At 30.6% G+C, this 27,203-nt stretch overlaps 2 protein-coding genes across 2 annotated transcripts; both read right to left on the bottom strand.

Annotated features, from left to right (window-relative positions):
* Positions 1 to 50: 50 nt before the first annotated feature.
* Positions 51 to 4,340, bottom strand: LOC123228302 (very-long-chain aldehyde decarbonylase CER1-like). The gene is made up of 9 exons (XM_044653652.1): positions 4,270 to 4,340; positions 3,063 to 3,286; positions 2,081 to 2,313; positions 1,768 to 1,987; positions 1,284 to 1,662; positions 1,090 to 1,197; positions 703 to 1,002; positions 398 to 571; positions 51 to 311 (listed from the first exon to the last, which is right to left on the bottom strand). The coding sequence occupies exons 1-9, from the start codon at positions 4,327 to 4,329 to the stop codon at positions 126 to 128; spliced, it is 1,884 nt and encodes a 627-aa protein (XP_044509587.1). The 5' UTR covers positions 4,330 to 4,340; the 3' UTR covers positions 51 to 125.
* A 14,768-nt stretch (positions 4,341 to 19,108) lies between these two features.
* Positions 19,109 to 23,789, bottom strand: LOC123227202 (nuclear transcription factor Y subunit A-10-like). The gene is made up of 6 exons (XM_044651904.1): positions 23,542 to 23,789; positions 22,902 to 23,195; positions 21,337 to 21,446; positions 21,166 to 21,234; positions 20,420 to 20,560; positions 19,109 to 19,980 (listed from the first exon to the last, which is right to left on the bottom strand). Exons 2-6 carry the CDS (start codon positions 23,125 to 23,127, stop codon positions 19,576 to 19,578), a joined length of 951 nt encoding a protein of 316 aa, XP_044507839.1. The 5' UTR covers positions 23,128 to 23,195; positions 23,542 to 23,789; the 3' UTR covers positions 19,109 to 19,575.
* Positions 23,790 to 27,203: the final 3,414 nt, after the last annotated feature.

Consider the following 27,203-nt stretch of genomic DNA (forward strand, 5'->3'; position numbering starts at 1 on the left):
ATTTTATACATAAATAACGATATATTATTATATGATTAGATAATTAAAACTTAAAGATAAAACAATACTTAATTATATGATGATATATCATTATTTGAACACATGTTATTATTGAGGAGCAAAATCTAATGAAGGTGGTAATAAAATTGATTTGGGATGGTAAGAGGTTGAAAGCCATGTCGAAGACTTGCTTCCCAAACTTTGTCATAGTTGGAGATTTTGTGACCACACTCCTCTTCCTCCCATCCCTCTAGCCCATGAATTATTCCACCAATACGCCACGCACTCATCACCCTTCTTGGAAGCCAATTCTGATCATTTATTTTAATTTTAACTTTAGAATAAGTTACACATTGTATATATAAATAATTAATAAAATGAAATTAAAATCCCTAACCTCACAAGAGTCCACATTCTCAAGAGCCAAAGGAGTAGACATTGCTGGTGTTAGGTGGTAGAAACAATCTCTTCGTAGTTCTGTAAGTGGAAATTGTGAAAAAAGTATGAATAATGTTCCTTTTGTTGCTTTCAACTGTTCTTCTTTAGTCAGTCCATCTCCAACTAACCATATCTACACATATATCAGTCAATTAATTATATAAGGTGGTTAAAATATATTTTACAAGCATAAAATGTATCTATGTATACATATATATATATATATATATATATATATATATATATATATATATATATATGTACCTTTTGAGAATAAGTACTTGAAATATGCAAATTGCTCTCAAACTTGCCAACAAATGATTTCTTCAGCTTTTGATACTCAGACTGATGTAGTGTTACAACTTGAATGCCCCTTTGACAAAGAGCAAAAGCAATAGCATAAGCAACCTTGGTGAGATTTCCTCTAAGGATCACTTGGGTTGTTTCTTTAGGTAAGCTGTTTACCACAACAACTATTGCTAAACTACTCCCATCCACCACTTTTATCTTCAAATCCAGATGCCTTTCTACATAAATCTCACCAAACCTGTTCAGCTCTTCTCCCTGCAAATATTTATTTATTTATTAAACAACAACCTACACTAGTAGTTCAACTTTTTTTTTTTGTTTTCATATAATTAATATGCTCACCTGATTCAATAATCCTAGACTTATTACTTTAGCACCTTTTTGCTCTGCAGCTTCTATGGCTGCCTCAATCAAACTATTGATTAATTCCTTTTGCCAATGCAAAAAGTACTGCAACCCAATGAAAATTTAATAATTCAACTTCAAAGTTGAAAAGAAAAAAAAAAATAGAATGTAGTGTGATGATGCCTTCTTACTTGAAAGTTATACTTGGGTATGACCCAGGTTTGCAACTTTACGTCATTAAAACGATTTCGTTCAAGCACGAAAGTACGACCATATATCCAAGTTATCAACATGGAGCAAAAGGTAACCGGCCACATCAACCAAATATACCGATTTGAAGATGAATGTGGGTTAGCTGCAATGGAAGCAAATCCAAGGCGTAGATGGTATATGGAATCAAGTGTGGTTAAGTGCGTAAGATGCACTATGTCTGGCTTTTCTTCCCCTTTCTTGAGTGAAGTTTCATATAAAATATCTGAAGATTTGTCCATGGTACCATATATCAAATCATATATTGGCATGAATAATGAATAATTTGTTCGGAATTGAGTATGATGGAGTGAGTGGAACCTGCAATGTTAATTTATTTGAACCAACTCATTTACAAAATTATAAAGAGTAAAAAGTACACATACGCATGTATAAAGAGAGCGAGAGAGAGAGAGAAAGACATACGAAGGAGTATACATGAAGTACTTGAGAGGAGGGAAAATGGAGAAAAGCCAATTAGGAATGACCTCAAAATTGCAGTGACCCAAGTTGTTCATTAGATCGATATAGGTGATGTAGAAAAATAAGGCTGAGAAGGAAACAGTTCCGGTGAGCATAATTGTAAACAATGGTATCGCAAAGAGGGTGGAATATGCAATGTGCTCTGCAAATGGGTGTATTACAGCTGCCATTATACCCAAAAAGAAAAAAAAACGTATTAGCTTTTATAATAACATTCATTAAAATTAAGACTTAAAAAGGAAAATGGGAGAATTACAGGTGATAGGCTCCGTTACAATAGAAGAATGATGATGAGAGTGGTAGCGAGAGTAAAGGTAATGGTGGTGTAGAGCTCTATGAAGCCAATAGTAAAGGAACTCCACTGGACCAGCATGCAGTAGAAATGTGATAATTATACCATCTAATCTCCACAAGGGTATGTGAGAACCACCCATAACCATCTTACTGAATACGTAGACTAGGATTCCATTGAATATTATTTGGTCATCCCTGCATGCGCTCCAAACACATATATTCATTCATTTATTTATTTAAGTATACATGGGATTGTTTGGTTTTATTAAATCTTTGATTATCTAATTAATCTATGTTTTATTATTGATATTATTTTATTTAATTTATCAGATAATAAAATATTGTAATAATATAACGAATAATCTAATTAATTTATATCCTTATCGTGAGGGATTTTAATTTTTAACATCACTTTTTATATCTTTGAAACAAAAATATATTCATTTTAATTAAAATAATAAATAATATAAAAATATTTAAAAAATATATATTAACAATGAGATTATAACTTGAAAAATTATTTGCTAACATGAAAGATCCTACTATATTATTAACATGAAAAATATTTTACAAAAAATTATACTAGCAATACGATTTCATAATTTGCTAACATGAAAAATCCTACTATATTTTTAACATGAAAAATATTTTAGAGTATATACAAATCAAATACTTTAACACAAGACAAATTAATCTAACGAAATACAACACTAATTTATACTCATTAATCATTTAATGGCAAAAAAGTTTAACACTATCTTAATTATATTAATCAAACATAATAATTATTTATATATATTTATCAAATATAAAAAATAATTTATATTTAATAATCTTTTAAATAATTTATGTTTATAGTAATATTTCGATCGTCGTAATAAAATATTCTCTATGTCAGAAGCACCCTTATGATAGAATAATGATTCATTTACGTTATTGCTCACCAATTACTTTCTCTGTCCACTTGGTCAAACTCAATAGCTTTGTCAACAATCCTGGTTGTTCCTTTAGCTGATCTAAAACGAGAAAGGCTAATCCATATCTGATTGTGAATGACTCTCCAAACCAGTAGAGGAAATATCATAAAGTTGAAAAAGTCTTTCTCGTTTTCGTCCTTAACTATGTATGAATAGATGCCCTGAATAACCCAGGGAGCTAGTACTATATACTGCAATCACATAATCAACATATATTAAGCCACGTTATTCAGTGTAATACCACATAAATTAAATATCCAAAAACTTTATGTGTATGATTGATTGCCATTACCAATGCCAATACATAAACTTAAAACGTCTCTTAATTATGTGAAGGCTTTAGCAACTATGATAATTTTTTATGCAATATATAGAAACATGATAAAAACATGCAAATGGGGTGTTTTATTGAATCAAAAATATTGAGAAGAAATGAATTTCAGACATTCGTGCTGTGTGGCAAGATGCATTGATGCTTGCTAACTAATTAATTATTAAGGCCATGCAATGCTACGACTATGACCGATTCACAGGGTTTAGAAATAGTCCCGAGCACATGCTTTGAGAAATGGTAATGGGATTTATCCTAGATGTATTGTCTGGGATACCAGTGGATAACCACAACACGCAGACATTCAATTTGGAAAAGAAGGGTAGTGAAAGGGGTAGAGGACGTAGATGATAGCGTCTGTGATGGATGATGGTGATAGTGAGCCAAAGATTGTGGGAGCGACAATTACGATGGTGATATGTTCCCTTCGATTTCATCACTGCCTCACCTCTTCTTCTCCCCAATTTTGTTGATGACTTCTCTAACTCCTTAGGTGTTTTCTAGTGGCCAAGAGAGAATAAGAAAAGAAAAAGAGATAGAAGGGAAAAAATATAAAATGGTTAAGATGAAAATATAATTTATTTGTGCTGTTAAAGGTGTAAGTGATGGTAATAATCATATATAAATATTATTTAAAGTGACAAATGTTTATTAAAACTAAGGTTAGACTATGATGGGATGAGTGAGAAAATAAACTTTTAAATATTGTTTCACCGAAGAGATGAGAAATAGTCATTCGGCCTAATTATTATTTCAGAAACACAAGTTTCTGGAAGCTATATGTATGTTTGTGAGGGTGTGTAAGATTAAGAGAGAAAGATAAACAAGTAAGTTGAAGTAGACCTTAAAGTTGCCAAGAGGTTTCCATGGCCAGTCGGTGAGAATTCCCGGATTAGAAGCCATAGATTGTGCTGGTATTAGAGGATTCAGATGATATTTATAGTGTTAGAGCAAGTTTTACAGCTGTGAATGCATATTTAATACACCTACACCCGCCGACAAACCTCCTGTTACAACCGCCCAATCTTCAAATGCTGGCTTTGACTTGCCAAACTAATTCATGAGCAGGTGCGGGGCTATTGAACTGGCCCCGGATTGTTCATGGGTAGGTGCAGGCTTAATGAATGGCCCGGGCTTTTCATGAGCAGGTGATTGAGAATTCTATCACATTTTTCTGTCATACACATTATTATAAATCAAAATCATAAGACCAATTAATATAAATTAAGATGTATTTTAGTTCTAGTTTCATCAAATCACTGTGTAATTGAATTCACTTATAAAATTCAATAATATAGAAGGGAAACAAACATAACAAAGGCAACCCAAGTCTTGATCTAACCTCTCTGTCTTACCATTTTTGCTTTCACAATTTGTGCCATGGAGAAAAGGTCAATTGTTTCATTCAATTAGTCTTCTACCGATAAATCAATCATACGGTTTGGGGATTTTTAATGTGGACAGTAAAAAGCTCCTTCTATCTCCTTTTGTAAACATTTACGAGCAAATTGTTGACTGATTAAACACTAACCACAGAAATTTGCTTAATTGTGCTTTACTTGATTGCAGCCAAAAGCAAAGTGTATCAATTTGTATTGGTACACTAAAATATGTGATTTGTCATTCTTAACATTTATAATTTTCTTGTGAAAGTTGGAGTAGTTATTGGTTATTGCAAATCATGGAACAGCCACATCCAGGTTGTAGAGGTGCCAAAGCGATGTTCAATCTCCATCCCAGCTCTTCGATTTATATTGCATATCATTGTCAGTTTGGTCCATATGATGATCTAATCCTCTTTCAGGTTCATGAGAAACTCCTTTTGGATTTCTTTCACCAAAGGTGACCACAACTGCAAACTGAAATTTTATTAATTCATTTATTTCATCGTTTTTAAACAGTATGTGAGGACCAGTGGTGAGCCACAAAGATCGTAAAAGGTAATTTAGTTATACATTATTTATGAATGGTAAAAAGTCCTAGTCATAGCACATGGTTATGTTGTTGTTGAAAAGAAGAAAACTAAGTAAGGTGAAATGAATGGTGATAGGCTCGACGGCTACACAAGAGTGGTGGGGCAAGTGGTAGCATGAGTAAAGCAATGATTGTGCAGTGTTCCACTGGACTAGCATTGTACTTATGATGTGGGGAAGATCATAGTACAGTTCTAGGTAGGTTTGGTGGCTGAAGTCAATCAAGTAATAAAGGTAGAATGTTTGTCTCCCACCCAAACTTTCACAAAACGATAGTCTCTCACTTTCTTCAATCGTTCACCTGTCATCTATTTCCATCAGCGTATTTGTTAGCTTTATCCATCCAATTGATGAAAATATCAAAATATCCTTTATTAGTTTATGTAAAATGTCCAAGATGTCTTTCAATAACTGATGAAAAATAAATAATAACCTTATTTCTTTCTCTTTCTTTTTTTTTTCTGTTCGAACACTCTCATCTCACCATTACCCACCTCAGCTTAATCGCTAGCCACAAAATCCACATTACCTGCTGGAATTTCTCTGTATTCGATTTTTCCTTAAATTTCGCACATAAGCCAATGAAGTTGCTGCCTAAATGCATGGTGTTGTGGGAGTTTCAAGACATTGCCTAAATTTGCACTTAAATTTTTAAAGCATTGTCTGTGACCCAGTCAGCTGATGATTTCGCTCTCCCTGATTCTGTTTCTTGTGTTTTGAAAATTAGTGTTAGAATCACCTCCTCGACATTAACAACCTTGAAGAGGATGTGACCTAACCCATTATTTCCGTCGTGCAGACCTAATTTTCCCATCCCAAAAAGATGTCAAAATCAGACAAATTCAAATGTGATATGTATTAGATGGGTTTTCACTAAATAGAAAAACAATAAATATGAGGATAGGTAATTGAATGTGAACATATTTAGGTATGGTGGGTTAAGAATGGTAGAGAATTGACTTTGGAGGAAGCATTTATTGCCTTGCATAAAAACTTATTTATATAGGAAATTGTCTTAAATGTCATTTGTAATATAAAGTTTATAAAATAATGAATTTAAACCTAAAATCACAAATATCGTTTATAATTCAAAGTTTATAAAAATATGAATATGAAATAAAAGTTTTAAATATTATTTGAATATTTATTTATATTATAGCAATTATATCTGAAAAGCATGTGACCTAACCCACTTCTTTCATTGTGCAGACCTAATTTTCCCATCCAAAAAAGTTGTCAAAATCAGACAAATTCAAATGTGATACGTATAAGATGAGTTTTTACTAAATAGAAAAACAATAAATATGAGGATAGGTAATTGAATGTGAACATATTTAAGTAAGGTGGGTTAAGAATGGTAGAGAATTGACTTTGGAGGAAGCATTTATTGCCTTACATAAAAACTTATTTATATAGGAAATTGTCTTAAATATCATTTGTAATCTATAGTTTATAAAATAATGAATTTAAATCTAAAATCACAAATATCATTTATAATTCGAAGTTTACAAAAACATAAATCTGAAACAGAAGTCCTAAATATTATTTGAATATTTATTTATATTATAGCAATTATATCTTATTTGTAACCTAAAGTTTACAAAATATTGAAAATATATATATGGGCTTGAAGTCCCAAATTTTATCAAAAATATTTATTTATTTTATATTAATTATATCACATTTGCAACTTAAAGTTTGTATAAATGGTAAAAAATGTAGACTTGAAATCTAAAATATAATTAAAATTAAAATTTTAAATACTATAATATTATGAATACTAATTACAAAACCAAAAGTTTTGTAAATATGAGATAATATATAAACCTAAAGTTTTGAAAAATTAATCTTAATATTTCCCCTACAAAAGCAATTGTCTTGTAAATATGAGATAATATTTGAATCTAGAGTTTCAAAAATTAATCTCAATATATTCTTTATAAAACCAAAAATTTTGTGAATATGAATAATATTTAAACCTGAAGTTTCTAAAAGTATATGGATATAATTAAATGGACTTTTTACACGACTCTCCACCTTGAATATATAAGCCTTAAAAAATTGATTAAATAAAATGTTTCAAAAGGACAAATATACGACTACTATTTGTTTTGGTGTTACATCCTTAAAGGATTGCAAACAAATATATGGATATAATGATAAATTTATTAAAATCGTGGAGAAATTTAAAAGATGAATTTAAACATCAGATTCAATAGCTATGAATTTAGTACAACTCTACGATGTTTAGAATTTTTTCTTGATTATATAATGTGGGAGAGAAAAATATTCTCACATTTTATTTTTTTAATATAATATGCTCTTGTAGTACCAATATCGGGAAAAATAAATTCTGAATTAATATTTTCTCGTTAATGAAAAACTGTCAAACTCACCTCATAAGTGTTGCATCATTCTCTGAAGTGAACGCAACTACTAGAAGTAATTATCATGGGTGTGAATAAGGTCATAAAAGAAATCATTTTTAATCCGAAGATAGTTATAATAGAAAATTTCAATCACAATATCAGAAGTGGACTAAAACTATAACAAAATAAATAATAATGCAGAGTAAACCATAAAACAATAGGTGTAGGTGTAAATGTCATTGGTTGTGTGCATGTAGTACACACAAACATTCGGTGGATCTATATTAAGCCTCCACAAAAGTTAAATTTAATGATGATTTAGATTCTATCGATTTAATGAATCTTAATGTTTCAAAACTTCTTTCAAGAATAAAAATATGGGTTACTTGAGTAGTGACATGAATGCCCAAAATTTTTATTATTAAAATCTATTATATATAATTATTTTGTGTTTTATTATCACACTCTCCTTCCTTTCAATATTTTGTGTACATTATGTCAACATAATTTTTAAATGAAAGGATATGGACTCTAAAATTAAAACGTTGACTCAAAAGTTAAGATGGAGACATGTGTTTGGTGGATAATGCAACAACACACATAATTCTCAAAGAAAATAAATTTTCCTTTACTTTAACAATAATTGAAGCTAAAGTAAATACTATATCAAGAGCAACAAATATGATTGAAGGCTCCGAAAGAGCCGTAATCTTGTAAAAAAATAGGATCAAATTAAGCATCAATGATGTATTATATTCAAATAGATCTAGAAGAAATCTACTTAGTTTTAAAGACATAAGAAATAACTGTTATCACATTGAAACCATGTGTGAAAATAGTGCATATATAACTGATAATGCCTTTGAAAGAAGACTTATACTAGAAAAATTGTCCGCTTTATCATCTAGATTGTATTATACAATCATAAAACAATTGAAACTTACATAGTATCAAGCCAAAAATTCTTTGATCCAAAAGTCTTTATGTTTTAACATGATCGTTTAGGTCACTCAGAATCTACAATGATGCGTAGGATTATTGAAAATTCACATGGACATGCATTAAAAAATCATAAAATTTTATTATCTAGTAAAAAATTATGCATCGCCTATACATAAGACAAATTGATAATCTGACTATCTCCCTCCAAAATTAGAGTTGAATTTCTATCATTCTTACAAAGGATTCAAGGGTACATATCCACCAAGTAGGTTATTTCATTATTTTATGGTTTTAATTTATGCATATACACGATTGTCTCATATTTGTTTATTGTCAACTCAAAATGTTGTCTTCGCTAAACTACTAACACAAATTATCAAATTAAATGCACATTTCATAGATTATTCGATCAAGTCAATACAGTTTGATAATACTGGTGAATTAATATCCAGACATTTGATAATTATTGCATATCTATGGGGATTAATTTGAACATTTAGTCTCACATGTCTACTCTCAAAATAGATTAGCTGAGTCTTTTATCAAATGACTCAAAATAATTGCATGTACCTTATTACAAAGAACTTAATTATCAACTTCTATGTGAAGACATGTTATATTATATGTTGCAACATTAATTTGTTCGCGACCTTCCTCTTATCATCAATATTCTCCCTTACAATTAGTTTTTGGTTACCAACTTGATATTTCTCATTTAAGAATATTTAGTTGTACTGTATATGTCCCTATTGTGTCTCCTCAATGTACAAAAATGGGACCCTAACATCGTTTAGAAATTTATGTTGGATATAATTTACCATCTATTATCAAGTATCTAAAACTATTAACAAGTGATCTTTTTACTATACAATTTGCAGATTGTTATTCTGATGAGACAATATTTCTACCTTTAGAGGAAAAAAAAATGCCTCTTAAAGTTGAATATAAACTTACTTGGTATGTACCTACAATGTCCCATCTAGATCTTCGCACATCCCAAAGTGAAATTGAAATACGTTTACAAGATAGTGTGTTTACAAATTATTACCAATCAAATGACTGATGCATTTGTAGATACGACAAAAGTGATAAGATCACATGTACTAACTAGCAAGGCACCAATAAGAATTAATGTGACTGTTGAACAACCTGTTCGAGTCGTGACTAATCAATTTACTGCACACCAAAAGCATGGTAGACCTATTAGATTGAAGGACATTGTTCCTCGAAAAAAAAAGATAAATAATCAAACAAATGTCAATTATGATGATCGTCTTCCCAGAAGAAGACCTCTGGGAAGACGACGGCTTCATCTTCGTCTGGGACTTCGTCTCCCAAGGTGTCTCCATCGTCGATCGGGCCTCCAAATAGGAGGAAAGAGATCGTCGAAAGGAGAGGATTCTTCAGGAGGGAGAGGCCGTCGGCAATGGAGCTAGAGATGTCGTCGGAGATTTCAAAACGAAACCCTAAGGTGGAACTGCCATTTTTTAAAACTTAGGCTGGGGAAAAATTTTAGTTTTTAAAGTTTAGGGGGGCAAAAAAAGGTAAAATTTTCAGGCGTTAGGGTTCTGTTAAATTTAACCGGCCATGGGTGGGTGTTTGGTGTTTCCATAATTAAAGGGGGGATATTTGAAAAAATATCAAACCTTGGGTGGGAAATAGTCGTTTGGCCTAAAAGATATTATGACATATTATAAATAAATACATTTACATAATATAAAAACAATAAAATTATGTACACAACTTTATACACAACCAATGACATATTACCATGTGATTGGTATTATCTTATATTTAATTTTAAATTATCAAATCACATAGTTACATGTTATTAGTTGTGAACATAACATTACTTAATATAAAAATACAAATATAAGTACAATATATGTACCATCATCTACTCGTCCTCAATGTCTAGATTCTTGAATTATTTAAAGATACCTTTTATGACTCAATTTTGTAATTTGAAGTCAGCTTTCAACCAATTCTACATACACATAATCATTTTGACCATGTTTGGGTGTAAATTAGATCGTCTATCATCTAGCATGCATCCACCTGCACAAAAAACTAATTTTGATGCTATAAGCTACTTACTTTTGTGCAAGAGCAACATATGTGTGACTTTCTTCTCCCTCTAAACTAGGGCTCGACTCGAGCCGAGCCAGCTCTAGCTCAAGCTCGAGCTCGGCTCGGTCGAGCCCGAACCTGGCTGGGGTTGGCTCGGCTAGATTGAGCTGACTTGTGTTGGCTCGGTAGATTTTTTAAAAATTTTTTTATACAAAACGACATCGTTTTGATCAATATATATTAAAAACGATGTCGTTTTGATAACGAAAAATGAGCCGAATCGAACTTGAACCGAGCCGAGTCAAGCGCGAGCCGAACTCGAGCCGTCCATATATGAACCGAGCCGAGCTTGCGCTGGCTGTGAGCCGAGCTCGGCTTGGCTCGAATCCAACCCTGCTCTGAACTACTAGAATTTACCTTGGGTCTTGAATTTTATGCCTTCCTTCCATATTTATTTTCATAAATGCTATATATTTCCAATATAAATTATTTAATATTGTCTATCCAATTAACAATGTTGATAATTAATAAATTATCATTAATAACATTAAATAAATTGTTTACTCATAATATTTTGTCTTAGGATCCAAGACAGTAACAACAACATAAAGTAAAGAAATTTTATTCCAATATTTTTTAAATTTCCATTTCATTTGTCTAGATATATTTTGGAAAATATTATGATACCTATAATCTACAAAAATGTCACTAATTTCTAACATACTATACAAAATTAAACAAACTGTTAGATAGTACAAACCTGAACATTAGTTCGTGGTTGTCTTCAATGACTTTAATATATTGATTAGAGCAATAACAATCTTCAAATCATGATTTGTAAAAAAAAAAAGAAGACCTTTTTAATCATTTGTTTGGGTATTGAGAAATCGTGTTATAAGTATTTCATACTCTTTGCATGTTTTCAATATAAGATATGTTGAATTTCACATAGTTTTAATATCTGTTTTTAATTTTTTTCGTCTTAATTGCATTAACTTACATAATTCATGATATGCTTGCATTCATGACGGAAATATAAAATGTAAGCGTATTGATATCTCATATTTAGTTATTTTCAATCAATCTTGAGCTATTAAATTAATAATATAATATAAATATCTAATATGAAATAATTTTTCATTAAATAAAACATATATATGATTCAACATTAATTCAATAACTCTGTCATTATTTTTTGTATTATCAAATGTTATTGTAAAAATAGAATTATTAATTTTATATTTATAAAAAATTTTTGCTAATGTTTGATAAATTGTAAGATCATTATGTGAATATTCTAAATTTCTAAATACAATTACTTTTTTGCATAACTACCATTCAAACTTAATGTAATGGGTAGTTGTGCATAGGTACCTTAAGTCCTAATTTGTCGTTGTCTATAAGTTTGAAGTTATTGAAATAATACTATTAAAACTACAAAATTCTCCAATAACTTTTAATTTTATTAATTCATATTTTCTAAGAATATCTAACATAAGAGTAGACTTAAGAATTCTTTTAAATACGGATTGAACACTATTTTATATCATCTATTCTAATATCTCCTCTTTAGCATAAACAAAAGGTTGATTATAAGCAATAACATATCTGGCCATGTAGTCTCAATTTTTATTTGATCATATGTGAAAGTAAACATTTCTCCCATGTGCTCGAAATCACTCCAATCTCCTACTGCACTAGCACTAAGACCAACGAATCGCGATTTACTGAAGACAATTTCTTGTAACCCTTTGAGCTCACGTAAAATTTTTTTTTTTTTTACAATAATTTGTAATATGTCAGTAAAGATGTGTCGTGCCACCCAAACTTGCAAATATTAAACATGAACTGTAGTGTTTGCATATTGTTCAATGAATTACTCTTCTTTTGATTGTTTTTTGTATTTGATCAAAGTGATCTTATATCATAAACTTTTGATTTCTTTTTCTTCCTATTGAACTTGTGGTTGTTCTACTTTCACCAGTTGATGCTCCTCCTATTCCACATGAATATTTCATTAGCTCTAACATGATAATATTCAAATGGGTTGAAATTATTTGACCTTGGATCCATTTATAAAATATTTTGATAAATAAAATTATGAAAAATAATAAGTGGTTAACAAAATTGAAATGAAAACTAAATTATAAACATAGAAAAATATTGTTTGCGAATTCAAAAAGTTTCAAAATAAGAGATTGATGAGAGAATATAAGATTGAAAAGAATGAAAGATTGAGAGATTGAGAGATTAAGAGTATGAGCGTATATAAATTTTGGGAGGGGGGTTTATGTAGAGAAATTTTTTTAGAAAAGTCAAAAAAATTTTAAAAAAATATTTTTTTTTTTTTAAAGGCCAATGGCTACTGGAGCTGTTGGCCTTTAAAAGCAAAAGCCGAAAGGCTTCAACTAGTAGCAAAAGTTGTCGTAGTTACTTAAAATTAAAAAAAAACAATTATTTTTTAGATACAGCTGTAGTGCCTTACTGGGTCAACTTAGCCCATGGACCTGAAGGCCAAGCTTGCGACACGGTCCACTGCAATAGAGGGTTGTGCCCTTTTGAGCTAGGTTTCTTAGTCATGCCTCAGGTCAAGTTGCAGGCCGACCCACCTATTTAACATCTCTTGTTGGAAGCGGTGTCATAACCCAATATTGAAAAATTGGAGGGATACAAACATAACAAACGTGCCCAATTGTCGATCAAAGCTCTCAGACCCAAGTTGGGTCAGACATGAATTTTGGTTTGTCTTACTTTTTCGACTTTTCGCAGTTTGTATTTTTGTGAAATATTAAAAAGGAATAATTGAAAATGGTGAGGAGATTGGTCATATTGCTCTTATGAACAATTAGGATATACGGAGAGAAAGTGAATTGTTTCATTCAATCAATTTTTGTCAAATGGTTTTGGGATTTTTAATGTAGATAGTAAAAATATCTCTCTATCCCTTTCTGCAAATTTTTATGAACAGATTATTAATTGACTAACTATTGTTGCTCTCTGGGAAGCACAAAATTTTTGGGTTTTCGAAAAACCCCAAAACTGATACGTAACATTTAAGGGCTATTTCAAAAATTTAAAAGAAATTTGAAACACATTTTTGAGAAAGAAATGCGTTTCTTTAACAATTTTAGTGAATAGATTAAAAATCTAGTCACTTTTCACTATCCTTCACCTTTAGGCAGCTGCATAACCTTCGATAACATTCTTCCCTTCAATCTTCCCATATCGATGAAGTGATGATGTGATGGGTTGAATTTGGTCGGCTGATGGCGCTTGAGTTCCTTGTTGACACAATTCTTTCAATGTTCTTATCTGCTCCGGAGTTGGGTTCCACCTTGAACTTACCACATAGTGAACTCCCTCAGCTTGTTATGTTCACCAAAATTTGAACCTATTTCATATTTAAAAACATATGAAAAGAGCAACAAGTTAACAAAAAACAAAGAAAGAAGTGACAATTACTCACCAAGATGATGATGGTTTGCATGGTTTGGTAAGGACAAGTTGTGTTTGTGGATAAGGGAAAGTTAATTGGTTTTTCTCTTAACAACAATTTGGGTTGCTCTATGAGAGAGATATCATAATCTTTAAAGGCATAGACAAATCCCCATGGATTATAGGTGTATTATCGATTGGAAATTAGAGTGATTGAATGGGAATACAATTTATTCCTGGAAACAAAGCATTATCTTGGATTATTGCTTGTTTTCATACTTAATGTAGGTTTGCAAATACTTCTTGGAAGCAGTGGAAAAGCAACAGTATGGTTAGTTCTTGGTCTGTCCAAATGGTGGCAAAGATTGTCACCATGGACATGCTCTTCCTCCTAGATATGTCTTAAATTCTCAAATGAAAGCATGACTAGATGAAGAGACTGTGAATACTGTTGTTGAGACGAGAATGAAAATCGGGTTGGCTTTTTTTTTCCATTTTTACTTTGTTTCTAATCTTTTCCTATAGTTGGAACATGTTGGTTCTAATTTGCCAATTAAAATCTAAAAAGTTGCTATATATTTTTTTTAAAGAAATATAGGTTTTTATAATTTTTTTAATAACATATGGTTTTAAAAAAAATCTATATTTTTCATATTTGTATATTTTTCCACGTTTTTGTTTCTTATATCTTTCGAAAAATTGTATTTCTGCTTTTTATGTTACATAAGTTCCTATTATTGATTAAATCCTAACCATGGAAATTTGTTTAATTGTGCTTTACTTTAATGCATCCAGAAGAAAAGAGTATCAGAATACTAGGATTTGTGATATGTCATTTTGAATCATCGTTGACGTTCATGAGTAACTCCTTTGTTAGCTTATATAAATTTTTAAGAGAAGAAATAAGACAAAAGATTAAAATTTTCATTTCTAAAACATAAATTATGGAGTATTAACTACTAAAACCATTTTTGGAAAATTAACTTCTAAAACTATAATTTCTACAACCACTAAATCCACTACACTATAACTATTATTGCATAAGTTATCTGTTCAAACCATAACTCCTACAACTATTATAACATATATATCATTTACTTGATCATAAACTAAACTTAAATTTCACCATCAAATATATTTTTATTAAAATCAAATAACCAAAATAAACTTGTTATTGTGACAACAAAGTGTCACAACTTTAACACTCCTCCTTGACACTTTTGTTGGAAAAACCAAGTGATTTTCTCTATGTTTCAAACTTTGCCTTAGGCAAAGTTTTGGTTAGGATGTCTAGTAGCTAATTTTTAGATGAACAATAAATCAACTTGATCTTTTCTTCGTTTTTTACATCTCTAACAAAATGATATTTGATTTTCATGTGCTTTGTTTTGCCATGAAAGACAGGATTTTTCATAATACCAATGGTTGATTGGTTGTCACACAAAGTTTTAGTAAGATTTTCCTACTTCTGATACAGATCATTCATGATCTTCCTTAACCAAATGCTTTGATTGACTGTTCCAATAGCTGCAACATGTTCAACTTATGCAGTTGATTGAGCAACAATATCCTACTTTCTTGAATTCTAATTGAACATATTTGAGCCAAGTGTAAATAAATAACCAAATGTGCTTCTCATATCCTCTTGTGAACTAGCCCAATCATTGTCAGTGTATCCAGTTAAACTGAACCCTTGAGCTTTCTTGAATCAAATTCCCATATCATTGGTGTCAGTAACATACCAACACCCTTTTAACAGCTGTTTAATATAATTCACTTGGACTCACCATCAATCTTGAGAAAAGGCTTGTTGCAAACATAATATCAGGCCTTGTGGTAGTTAAATATAATAAACAACAAACCAAGCTTCTGAAAACTCTTTCATTTGCTTTTTCAACAACATCATTCTTACATAATATTTCACTTAACACCAATGGAATACTAACACTCTTGTTGTTCTCCATCATGAACTTTTCTAGGATTTGTTGAGCAAAATTTTCTTGACATATAAAAATATCTTGATCACTTCATGAAATTTTTTTGTCAAGAAAATATGACATTTCTTCTAAATCTGTCTTTTCAAATTCTTTTTTCATCTTTGCCTTGAACTCATTTACTAATTTGACATTATTTCTATTCACCAATAGGTCATCCACATAAAGGGATACTATCAAAACATCATTTCCTGATTTCTTCACATAGACAGTATGCTCACTTTTGCTTCTTTCAAACTTCAAGTTGTTGAAGTATTGATAAACTCTATTGTACCATGCTCTTGGAGCTTCTTTTAAGCCATACGAGGTCTTCATGAACAAATAAACTTTATCTTCTTAGCCTTTGATAACAAACCCTTCAAGTTACTCGACATAAATTTCCTCATTCAAGTAATCATTGAGAAAAGCTGACTTCACATCTAGTTGGAATACCTTCCAATAATTTTAAGTTACAAGTGTCAAAAGAAGTCTAATAGTATCATACCTTGCTACTAGAACAAATATATTTGAAAAATCAACACTTGCTTGCTATGAGTAGCTTTTCAGAACTAGTCTAACCTTTAGTTTGTTTATAAAACCATCTAGATTCATTTTTGTTCTAAAAACCCATTTCAAGCCAATGACTTTTTTGTTGTCAGGTTTGTCAACCAATTTCCAAGTCTTATTTTTGTTGATCATGCATAACTCCTCATACAGTGCATTTATCCATTTGTGTGAATTTACTACTTCATAAGTGGCAAGTTCAATCAAGGAGGCAACATTGCATCTTTCATAAATTTCAATCAATAGTCTTGTGCCTCTTGAAACTCTTTCTTTTCTTTATCATTTTTTTCACCAATTTGCTTTTTCCCTTCATTGGTGGATGAAGCTTTGCCCTTTTGTTGAGCCAAGAGAGCTCCTTTTGTAGCTTCTTCTTGCCTAATTGATCTTCTTTGCTCATGTACCTGTAAGGCATTCACCAATTCTGACATGGTGAACTTATCAAGATATCTTGAATCCTCGAGGGATGAGATCTTTATCTTAAACCTTTCAAGTAAGCTCACCAATACTTTCTCCACAACTCTTTTATTAGTCAATTCTTCACCCAATAGTCTGATTTTATTCACAATTCTAATTGTCTTAGAATCTTTCATTCTAAGAAGCTCAAATTCCCTTTTAAAATTCATGACTTGTATCTGCCTTATTTTGTCACTACCTTGAGACTCCTCCTTAAGTTTTTCCTAGGCTTTTTTAGGTGTTTTGCAGACTAGAATTTTGTCAAAAATAGCTTCAAACACTGCTACTTGTAGGCATGATAAGGCCTTGAATTTCTTGGTTTACTCTTCTACATGGTGCTTCATTTGTGCTATTGTGGGATGACTCTAACTGGAAAATAATCTTTGTCTGTTTTTACTACTTCCTATAGGTCAAGACCTTTCAAATATGTTTTCATTTTCATAGCCTAAACTTGATAATTTTCTCTAGAAAAAAAAAGGAGTTGAAGTTGCTACAAAACCACTTGAAGCCATGATTGATCTCTCGAGTTTTTTTGTTTTTTTTTTCAGTGAAGGAGAACTTGTTGGTTTTCTCTCTTTCTCACAGTTCTTCTAAAAACTTAAAAGCTTTGATACCATACGTTAGTTTATATAGATTTTTAAGAGAAGAAGTAAGACAAAAGATTAAGATTTTCATTTCTAAAACATGAATAAATAGAGTTACAAGTAACTCTTACAACCATTTATGGAGAATAAACTTCTAAAACCATAACTCTTACAACCATTATTGCATTAATTAATTGCTCAAACCATAATGTCTACAACTATTATAACATATTAGCTACTTTATCATAAACTAAACTTAAATTTCACCCTCTGTTACATTTTTATTAAAATTAAATGATCGAAATATACTTACTATTGTGACAGCTAAGTGTCACAATGTTAACATCCTTTCAAATTTCTTTCACCAAAGGTGAGTAACAACTGCAAATTGAAATTTTACTAGTTCATTTATTTCACAGTTTTTCAATGGTTTTTACTCAATTTTAGTCTTTATCCTAGGGTAAGTTTGAGAGGAGAACACAACGAGGATGTTGTTCCTTGCACTCAATAAAAAACTTAATACATCAAGTTTGTTGGAAATTCTCTTTCCGTGTTCCTCATACTCCCATTGTCTGAAAATTCAAAAGACTGCAACGGGAAATATTATCACAAAGCTATTGTGTCTGTTATAATAGTTGCACTTGAAATATGGAGCTTTTTAGGTCAAGTATTGAAAAAAATAACTTTTGTCAAAGAATCTTTACAGCCAAAGGGAGGCATTAGAACTTCAGGGCTTGGAGGAGATGGGTAAAAGTATAACAAATAGAATGTACAAGTGGGATGATCTGATTGACAAGGCTCAGGTCAGTAATAATGAAGTATACTCTTAGATATCAAATACGCATATGCCCTGATTGATTGCTTTGATTTGAAGTGTTTTCCTTTAGTCACATCCTCACCTTTCTTCTAAAATAGTAGAATTGAACAAGCTAAACAAGAATAATGTCAACTCTCTTCTCTTCTCTCCTCTAATATTGGTCTCATTTGGTTAGTCATAACAAAAAGCTTACATTGCAAGTAGGAAAAATATATTAATCATTTTTCAAGAACACATCTTGATATTTAGCCCTTTTTCTCTCTTATTAGAATAGAATGTCATCATAAATATATATCCGGATGACCTCTGAAATCAGTTGTAAATTCTCTTGCCATAAAATTAATCATAAATCAAGTCAATCTAGTTCTTTTCAATGTCGAAGCTCAAGCTACAAAGTCCTTTGTTCACATGATTTCATGTTAGGTAAAAAACTACCGAAAAAAAAAAAAAAACATTTCAATTTCCATCAGCAAATGAAGGTGGCATCTACAAAACTCTTCATCGTATAAAGCACTCCATAATATAATAATCAAGCAAAGCCTTTTCTTACATTGAGTACAGTCGACATGCAGGAACACAACTTCTATGATACCATAGACTCTAAAATCCTGAAACTCAGACAATTAACTTTCAAGAAGTGCACACTTAAACATAGTCTTTTTTTTTTTTTTTTTTTTAAATTCTCAAACCCAAATCGAGCACATCTATTGGATAAATGGGAATAAACCCATTTTATGGTTTATTTTTTAGTTTATAAGTTTTTTGAAGTGCATCAGGGTGTAAGCATCTCTAGCACTCCATGACTACAGCGCTGCATGGTGTGGAAAAGATGACCATAATGCTTAATGAGCCAAGAATGATTTGCCTAAACCAAATGGTGAGCTGGGCAATCCAATGAACTGCTCCATTTGGTCACAGCAGGGAGGGGGCTTGGTGCATGCAGCCCAATCCCCCGGCAGTTCCTTGCTGTCAAGCTTTAAGGTTGTTGCAGCCATCTGCTGCAGCAACCCAATGGTTGGGCATAGCAATGCCGTGGCCACTGTTCATATTTCCAGAGAAGGACTGGACAGATGGTCTGAGATGACTAAATGGAAAGCAATCAAAATCCCCCCTAGAGTACATGCTGGTCACCTCTGAGCCTGAAAGAGTTGATGTGTTGCAGTGTGTTTCTTTTGAAGAATTCAAATTTCCACCCTCAGATTGCAGGACTTCAGAACCTTGAGAACCAGAGGGCAGCAAAAGTTGTTCCTCACCACCTTTCTTCTCCTCAGTTCTGCCATTCTGTTTTCTCAGATCTTTTGTGTTCAAGAAACGGCCTCCACACCCCCTTGGTCGACGAATGGCATGGAGATGGCGTGAATGGTGCATATACGGCTGAAAACAGAAAAGGAGGCAAACCATTACAACCAAAGTTGGAAGGGAAATAGAAAGTTACAGAGAACAGAACTTGTAATATTGGTCATGATAAATATAAAATATACACATATTCTCAAGGTCCTAAATTTTAGCAATTTGTAAATTATTTCAGTTGGTCAAATTATTAGATAACTTATAAAAGCAGAATTAACTAAGACCATAAAGTACCCAAATTACCGAAATTTAGTGCTGCAATATATTGAACTCAAAATTGCTTAGCCAACCAATCAATTAACAGAACTACACATTCATTTAATGACCAGAACAAAGGGAAGACTTTTCACATTGAATAAGGCTAGGATTACTTTTTTAAAGGGAACCCATCAAGTTGGTCAAATTTATATGATTTTCTCTTCTAAATGATAACATATTGAGAAATTGAATCCAAATATCTTACCTTGCGTCTGGAAGCCATTTTATTCTCAAGTACAGCCTTAGCACGTGACTTCCGGCGCCTAATGATCCCATGATACTGCTTAGCATTAACATATATTGGTCCGTCATCACTTGACAGGTTCAGTGGCAGCATGATCCGGCCCTAGTTTGTTGTGAATATGTATATGCATCAGTTAAACTTGGCTAGATGCTTTATAATCATTTGCCTAATGCAAAAACCAGATGCTTTATAATATAAGCTACATCTGTTCTTCCAAATCTCCCTTATGTAATTATCTTCTTGTGTTTAAATTTCTTTCCTGTTTGTTGTTATCTTGCATATCCTAAATGGTTGAGAATATGATTATTGGAGAATACAATTTTTCCTCCCATCCAATTTTGTGAGACTAACACATGATTATTCTTCAATGAGTAACTAAATGCAACTTTTGGCTCATAATAATGTTTAATTTATAACCAAGTTAACTAGATGCCGAATTTCAAGCTTAAAAGAAACATGCTGTAAAATTTTTTAAACCTCAAAATATTCACTAATAAGGTTCTTAACTAAACCAGAAGGATAGAGATTAAGGAATTTCTATCATTCTAGTTTGTTTATTTATCTAAACGTATAACTAAAGCAGTAACATGTGCAGATGAGGATTCTGTTTTTTCATGCGAAAAAGATAGCTATCAGGGACAAATTTGTTAACTGCAAATATAGCTACATAGAAATGATTAAGCTAAAAGGAATAATGGGAGACATACTGAAATTTGAGGTCCGTAAGTGGAGAGTACTCCATAATATTGATCTACATACGGGTATTTCGCACAGATCTACAGTTGTAGCCCATGAATGGAGAGATCAGCCATCAGGGACTATAAACCAAAAGAGAAATAATGGATGGAGGAAAGAATTGAGTATAATAAAGTTCTTACCATGTGCTGCCCAAAACCTATCTCAAAACAAGCACGATTTTCTGGCTGAGGTGATTGTAGAGAAATGGCACCAGGATGCTTGTGTCCATCAGGGGAACTTTTGCAATCACCTAATGAGAAACTAGGATGGTTAAAAATGGTCAAAATGAGATGTTCTGTTTAAAAAAAAAATTACAACTGAAATCTGTGGGAAAGCAAGGTTTGAAGACATTGATACTTTTCTTTGTAGTGATGAATAAAGATGAGTAAAAAAATACTACATTTTATGGAACAGAAATCTCTGATCATTACGGGAAGTGCTGGTAGACAGAAAATAGTCTTTGAGGGAGTTGTAAAAGAATGAAATGTAGCAACAAAGATTGAGGATCAGTACCAAGAAGTTGAAACTAAGGCTTCACAAGTACACTTGTACTTAGATGAGAGTAATAAAATGAAAAGCATGTTACTGAACCTCAGAATTCTTTCATTACACTACATTTATCATTTCGTCTTAAGTGAGTTATACTTTGGTGTTCTAACAAATATGCAAGGAAACAGTAAGACATTTAGGAAAATCAACCCCAATGCCAAATCTATCACTTCATTTCTTCCCCGTGATTCTAATTTACAAAAGAAATAATTGACTCAAACAAAAGCTACTTTTCCATGTTGTGTTGGTTATTATCTCATCAAATGTCCTAGAAAATGGATTATTTGAATTTCCATTTGGTGTCTCATCAATAAAGTTCTAAAGTAACCATATAACCCGAATGCTCAAAATTGTAATTAAGGAATCAACAAGCTCTTTAACAGGTACCTTCACATGTAAAATGAAAATAGCAGAACAAAAATGATGGAACATGCAAAATATGGAGCAAACCGAAGTAAGATGGAAAGTATAACATAGACAACAACTGAACACAGCATGTACAGTATGTCAAATCTGAACTTAGGACTTTCACTCTGATACTGAGCACTAGTGTTAAGGTCCCTAATATATAAGGTAGAAACTTCACCAAAGACATATTTTGATTTAGGAGCTATTACTTCTTCACATCAGCATCATATTTTGCTGTGATTAAGGAGCTATGCTGCCTGTTTTCCAAGATAATCAGTGTCTCGGTAGATTGGTACAATATCACATAGAAGATACTAAGGAAGATCTTTAAAAGCAAAAAAATGAAAATAAATTATGATTCTGGGATATCTATTCTCTCAAAACTAGCATTATTTTGATTTTTTACAAATTGGACGTCTATCCTATCAAATGTGTGACTTCTACTTTACTATAACTAATTCCCAAATAAGATCATCAAAATGCTTGAATACTAAAACGATAGTCATTCTACAGATTTGTAATTTTTGACTGAGAGAAAAATCCAATCAACAGAAGAAACAATAGAAGGGAATAAAGCAGCAATAAGAATTAATTTTCTTCATCCTACAAATGCTTAAAGTTGAGATCAATAAACCATCAGTATAAAGAGCAAGCACTAGATATTCATGGTGATAAAACTGACTAAAAAGTTTATGAACAACACAACAATTTTTTACGGCTATTTTACCAAAAGAGGGAGATTTATTACCAGGGAAAAAAGTGAAATGTGTTGGGTTCCCCTTATCAAGCCTTTGACCTGCCTCTTCAGTGGAGATTTCCATGGAAAAGGACTTCAATTGGCCACAGGTTGCCCCATAAACCGGCTGAGATCCCAACTGACTCCACCAAGGTGCTGCTGGCACAGATGAAAGTTGCCCAATCGAGTTATGAACATTCCCTTCATGCTCTTTCAAATACACAGTTTGCATCGCCATTTCCCCCCTCAAAGTGTTCCAAGCAACAATTTTTCACCGCCTCCTTTTAAATAACTTCCAAAGAGGACCTACAATTCAAAGTTTTAACAAAAGTTACCAACAATTCTCTGCCAAGTTGTGAGTTGCCGTTGTAACAGAGTGAAAAAGGGAAAAAAAATAAATTATTTCAAAAATAATAAAGAAAGACGACAAGACCTTGTTTATGCCATATATAATCAGAAACACAATCATCATCTTTCCACCAACAGAAACCAAATATGAACCAAAAAAAAACAGAACCAAGTTGATAGATGAAAAAATTTAAAATAAGAACACAAAGGGGTCATCACATCAGCATAAGAAAAATTGAAGCCAGAACTAAAGAAGCGAAAATTCAATCCAGTAGTGAAAACAAAAGTTGAAAAATTTACTCACTCTGACAATACCCGGAAACAGTTGAAGAAACAAGAAGACCGAAGCTAAGTGAGTTGGAAGACTAAGAGGAAGAAGGAGAAGGAGAAGGAGAAGGAGAGGGAGAGAAACCCCATTTGCAAGGACTCATGTCGGTACAATAAGAAGCAAAAGAATTATAGAGAAAACCAAGAGAGAGAAGAGTGGAAGTTAGCGTTCTAGTGTAAATAGAACTGAAGTAGACGACATTAACCAATAAGCTTCAGCTTTCATGCAAGCCCTTTTGTAATTAAAAGCCATTTCTTTATTTCCATCACAGTCTTGTCCTACTGGTCACTTGTTCCCTTCTCACCTTTTTTAATCGCACAAAGCCAACCTAAGCTGCCTCCAAATCCAATCAATAATTTTTTTCCCCCCTCCAACGGGCTCCTCGTCCCCCGCACAAGTCAATCCAAGCTTCATATTCACAATCATTATAAAAAATAAAATAAATTAAAATTTTATAAATATAATAAAGATTCAAATTTTAATTTTTTTTTAAATTTTAATTCTCTGTTAATACTATAATCCTTAGGATTTTCTAATAATAATTAACTCAAATGATAATAAAACAATTTTATATATAGAATATAAATTTAAATTTTTTTATAATATTTTAAAATTAAATTTTTGATTTATTCTCATTATTAAACTTTAAATTTAATATATCCGATAACATTTGCTAATGATAAAACAGCCAATCAACTTAACTAATATTTCTCTTATTAAAAAAAAAAAAAAAACCCAACCTAAGCTTGGATCTGTTATCCCAAACATGTCAATTTTTCTTTTTGGGTACATTTTCAAGTGTCTCAAAATCTAACAAGGGCAGCGTAGGGATGTGCATCAGAAAAGCCGCCACCCAAGGACCATTGCATGGCTAGGAATTAAGCTACGTTGCCATTCCATATCTAATTTAGCAAACAATTGCATTTGCCAGAAATAGAATGATCTCTTACTGTTGCCTTTGCTGACTAAAATTACAATTAATAAATAGACATTGATGGCCTTTCAATAAACTTATTGAAACCTAAAATATTTTTTTTCTTTATTTTATTTTTCATACCTTTTTTGTGAAGGCAATTTTAAATGGCATTCCTTCAAGTTTATTTTAATTTTAAAATTTAATCAGAAAATGGTTAAAAAATAAAATTAAGTTTATTCAAGTGTCCAAAATCTATACATGGTAAAGAACGTATCATTACTTAAGGAAAAAAAATTTAATTAGTGCAAGTGGGTTAATGATAAGTTTAAATATAATTACAACATTAATTAATATATTTCTCGTGCTTCTTCGCTGGATCTAGGATTGAGAATGGAAACAGTTGTCACTTATTTTATTGGTGAATATCAACCTTGAGTATTTTAAAATTTAAAATTTAAATTACTTTATTTTGTTGCCTCTTGGTTTGATAGCTTTTACTTTTCTTTTCCCAATTTACCTGTTTGATGATACATTCATACAAATCTTAGGGGTCGTTTGGTTCCAGTTTTTAAAGATTACTTTAATAATCTATCTTTTATTTTCTTGTTTAATTTGTTAGTAATAAAAAATTACAATAATCTTCTATTACCAATGTTGAAATGTCAGGTAATACAAGTGATAATTTGATTACTACCTTCACCTTAGGTATTTAAATATTACCAAGGTAATCTTGATTTTATTATAATTATATTATTATTTATTAATTTTTTGAGACAAAAATAAATTTATTTTTAATTAATATGATAAATAATATAAAAAATATTTAAAAATAATTATATTCAAGGGCATTTAAGTAAAATAATTTACTAGTAATCTTTTATTACCTTTAATCAAACACAATAATTATTGATACCTACCAAATTTTATCAAACATAATAATAATTTATATCCAGTAATCTTCTAAGTAATCTACCTTCAAGATAATTTTTCTATTTTGGTAATAAAATATTACCTAAACCAAATGCCCAAAATAAAAAATTATTTTAATAAAATTATGTATACATAGTTTTTATATATAAATAAATATATATATATACACACATAAATATATTATTATATAATTAAATAATAATAAAATATATATATACACATAAATATATTATTATATAATTAAATAATAATAAAATAATTTTTAATTATATAATAACATATATATATATATATATAATATTTTTCAAATTATTTATGATCGGGAAAATTCATTATGCCTTACCGAAATGTCACTATATTGTAAGTAAATATTATATAAAATGTTATAACCTATAAGGGGGTGTTTGGTTTGGGTAATGTTTGATTACTAAAATAGAAAGATTACCTTGAAGATAAATTATTTAGAAGATTACTGGGTATAAATGATTACTATGTTTGATAAAATTTGATAGGTATAAATAATTATTGTGTTTGGTTAAAGGTAATAAAAGATTATTAGTAAATTATTTTGCTTAGATGCCTTTAAATATAATCATTTTTAAATATTTTTTATATTATTTGTCATATTAATTAAAAATAAATTTATTTTTATCTCAAAAAATTAATAAATAATAATTTTTCTATAATAAACTTAAGAGTACTCCAGTAATCTTTAAATACTTAAGATAAATGTGGTAATCAAATTACCATATATATTACCTGCCACGTCAACATTGGTAATAGAAGATTACTGTAATCTTTTATTACTGATAAACCAAACAAAGAAATAAAAGGTAGATTACCAAGGTAAACTTAAAAACCGCCAACCAAACGCACCATAAAGGTAATTTTCATGTGGTTACAACAGATGAAATTATTTTTCTTGTGATTTAGTCGCTGAATTTAGAAAATATAAAATATGAGTTTGGCAATTATTAATAGAAATTATGTAGAAAATAGAAAAAAAAACTTTTTTTGAGTAATATTATCTATACAATTTTATATATAAATAATAATATATTATTATATTTTTAGATCATTTTAAATTATAGATAAAACAAAACTCAATCATATGGTGATATGTCATTACTTATATATAAAATTATATATATTATTTATATATATAATTTTATTATTTTTTTACTAATATAAAGGAAATAAGTTACCTTGAACTATTTTTACGATTTTGACTAAGATTTTTAAAATAGAAAATATTTTTAATTATTTGATATTTTATGAACTTTTTACCATTAATTTTATTATTTTCCTTAATAAATGAAAACTAAAAATAAATTTTCATGGAATAATATAAATTATATAATTGTTTTCAATAAAACTATGTATACTCATTTTGGGTATACAAGTATATACACACTTATATGTGTCATCATATGATTAATTGATTTTGAATTTAAAGATAAAATAACATTCAATCATATAATGACATATATAAATATATACATATTTATATATTTAAAATAGATACACATAGTATTGTTCAACTATTTTTATATGTTATTCTTCACCCTGCAAAATATCTACTCAAGGAAACATTTTTTCAAAGCTCTGAGTCATCTCAACCATCAATTAATCATAAGACCAACAAGTAAGAAATACGAGTAGGTATTTCAATCTAAGTCCACATGAAGTTAACATCCATTAAGTGTTCTCGTGCATCAATGCTACAACTAACTTGGATAAACAACCAAAATTAGGTTACCAAATCTACGAACTAGATATGCGTGACAACTTG

Source organism: Mangifera indica, chromosome 10 (assembly GCF_011075055.1).
Source record: "Mangifera indica cultivar Alphonso chromosome 10, CATAS_Mindica_2.1, whole genome shotgun sequence".
Taxonomy (NCBI): Eukaryota; Viridiplantae; Streptophyta; class Magnoliopsida; order Sapindales; family Anacardiaceae; genus Mangifera; species Mangifera indica.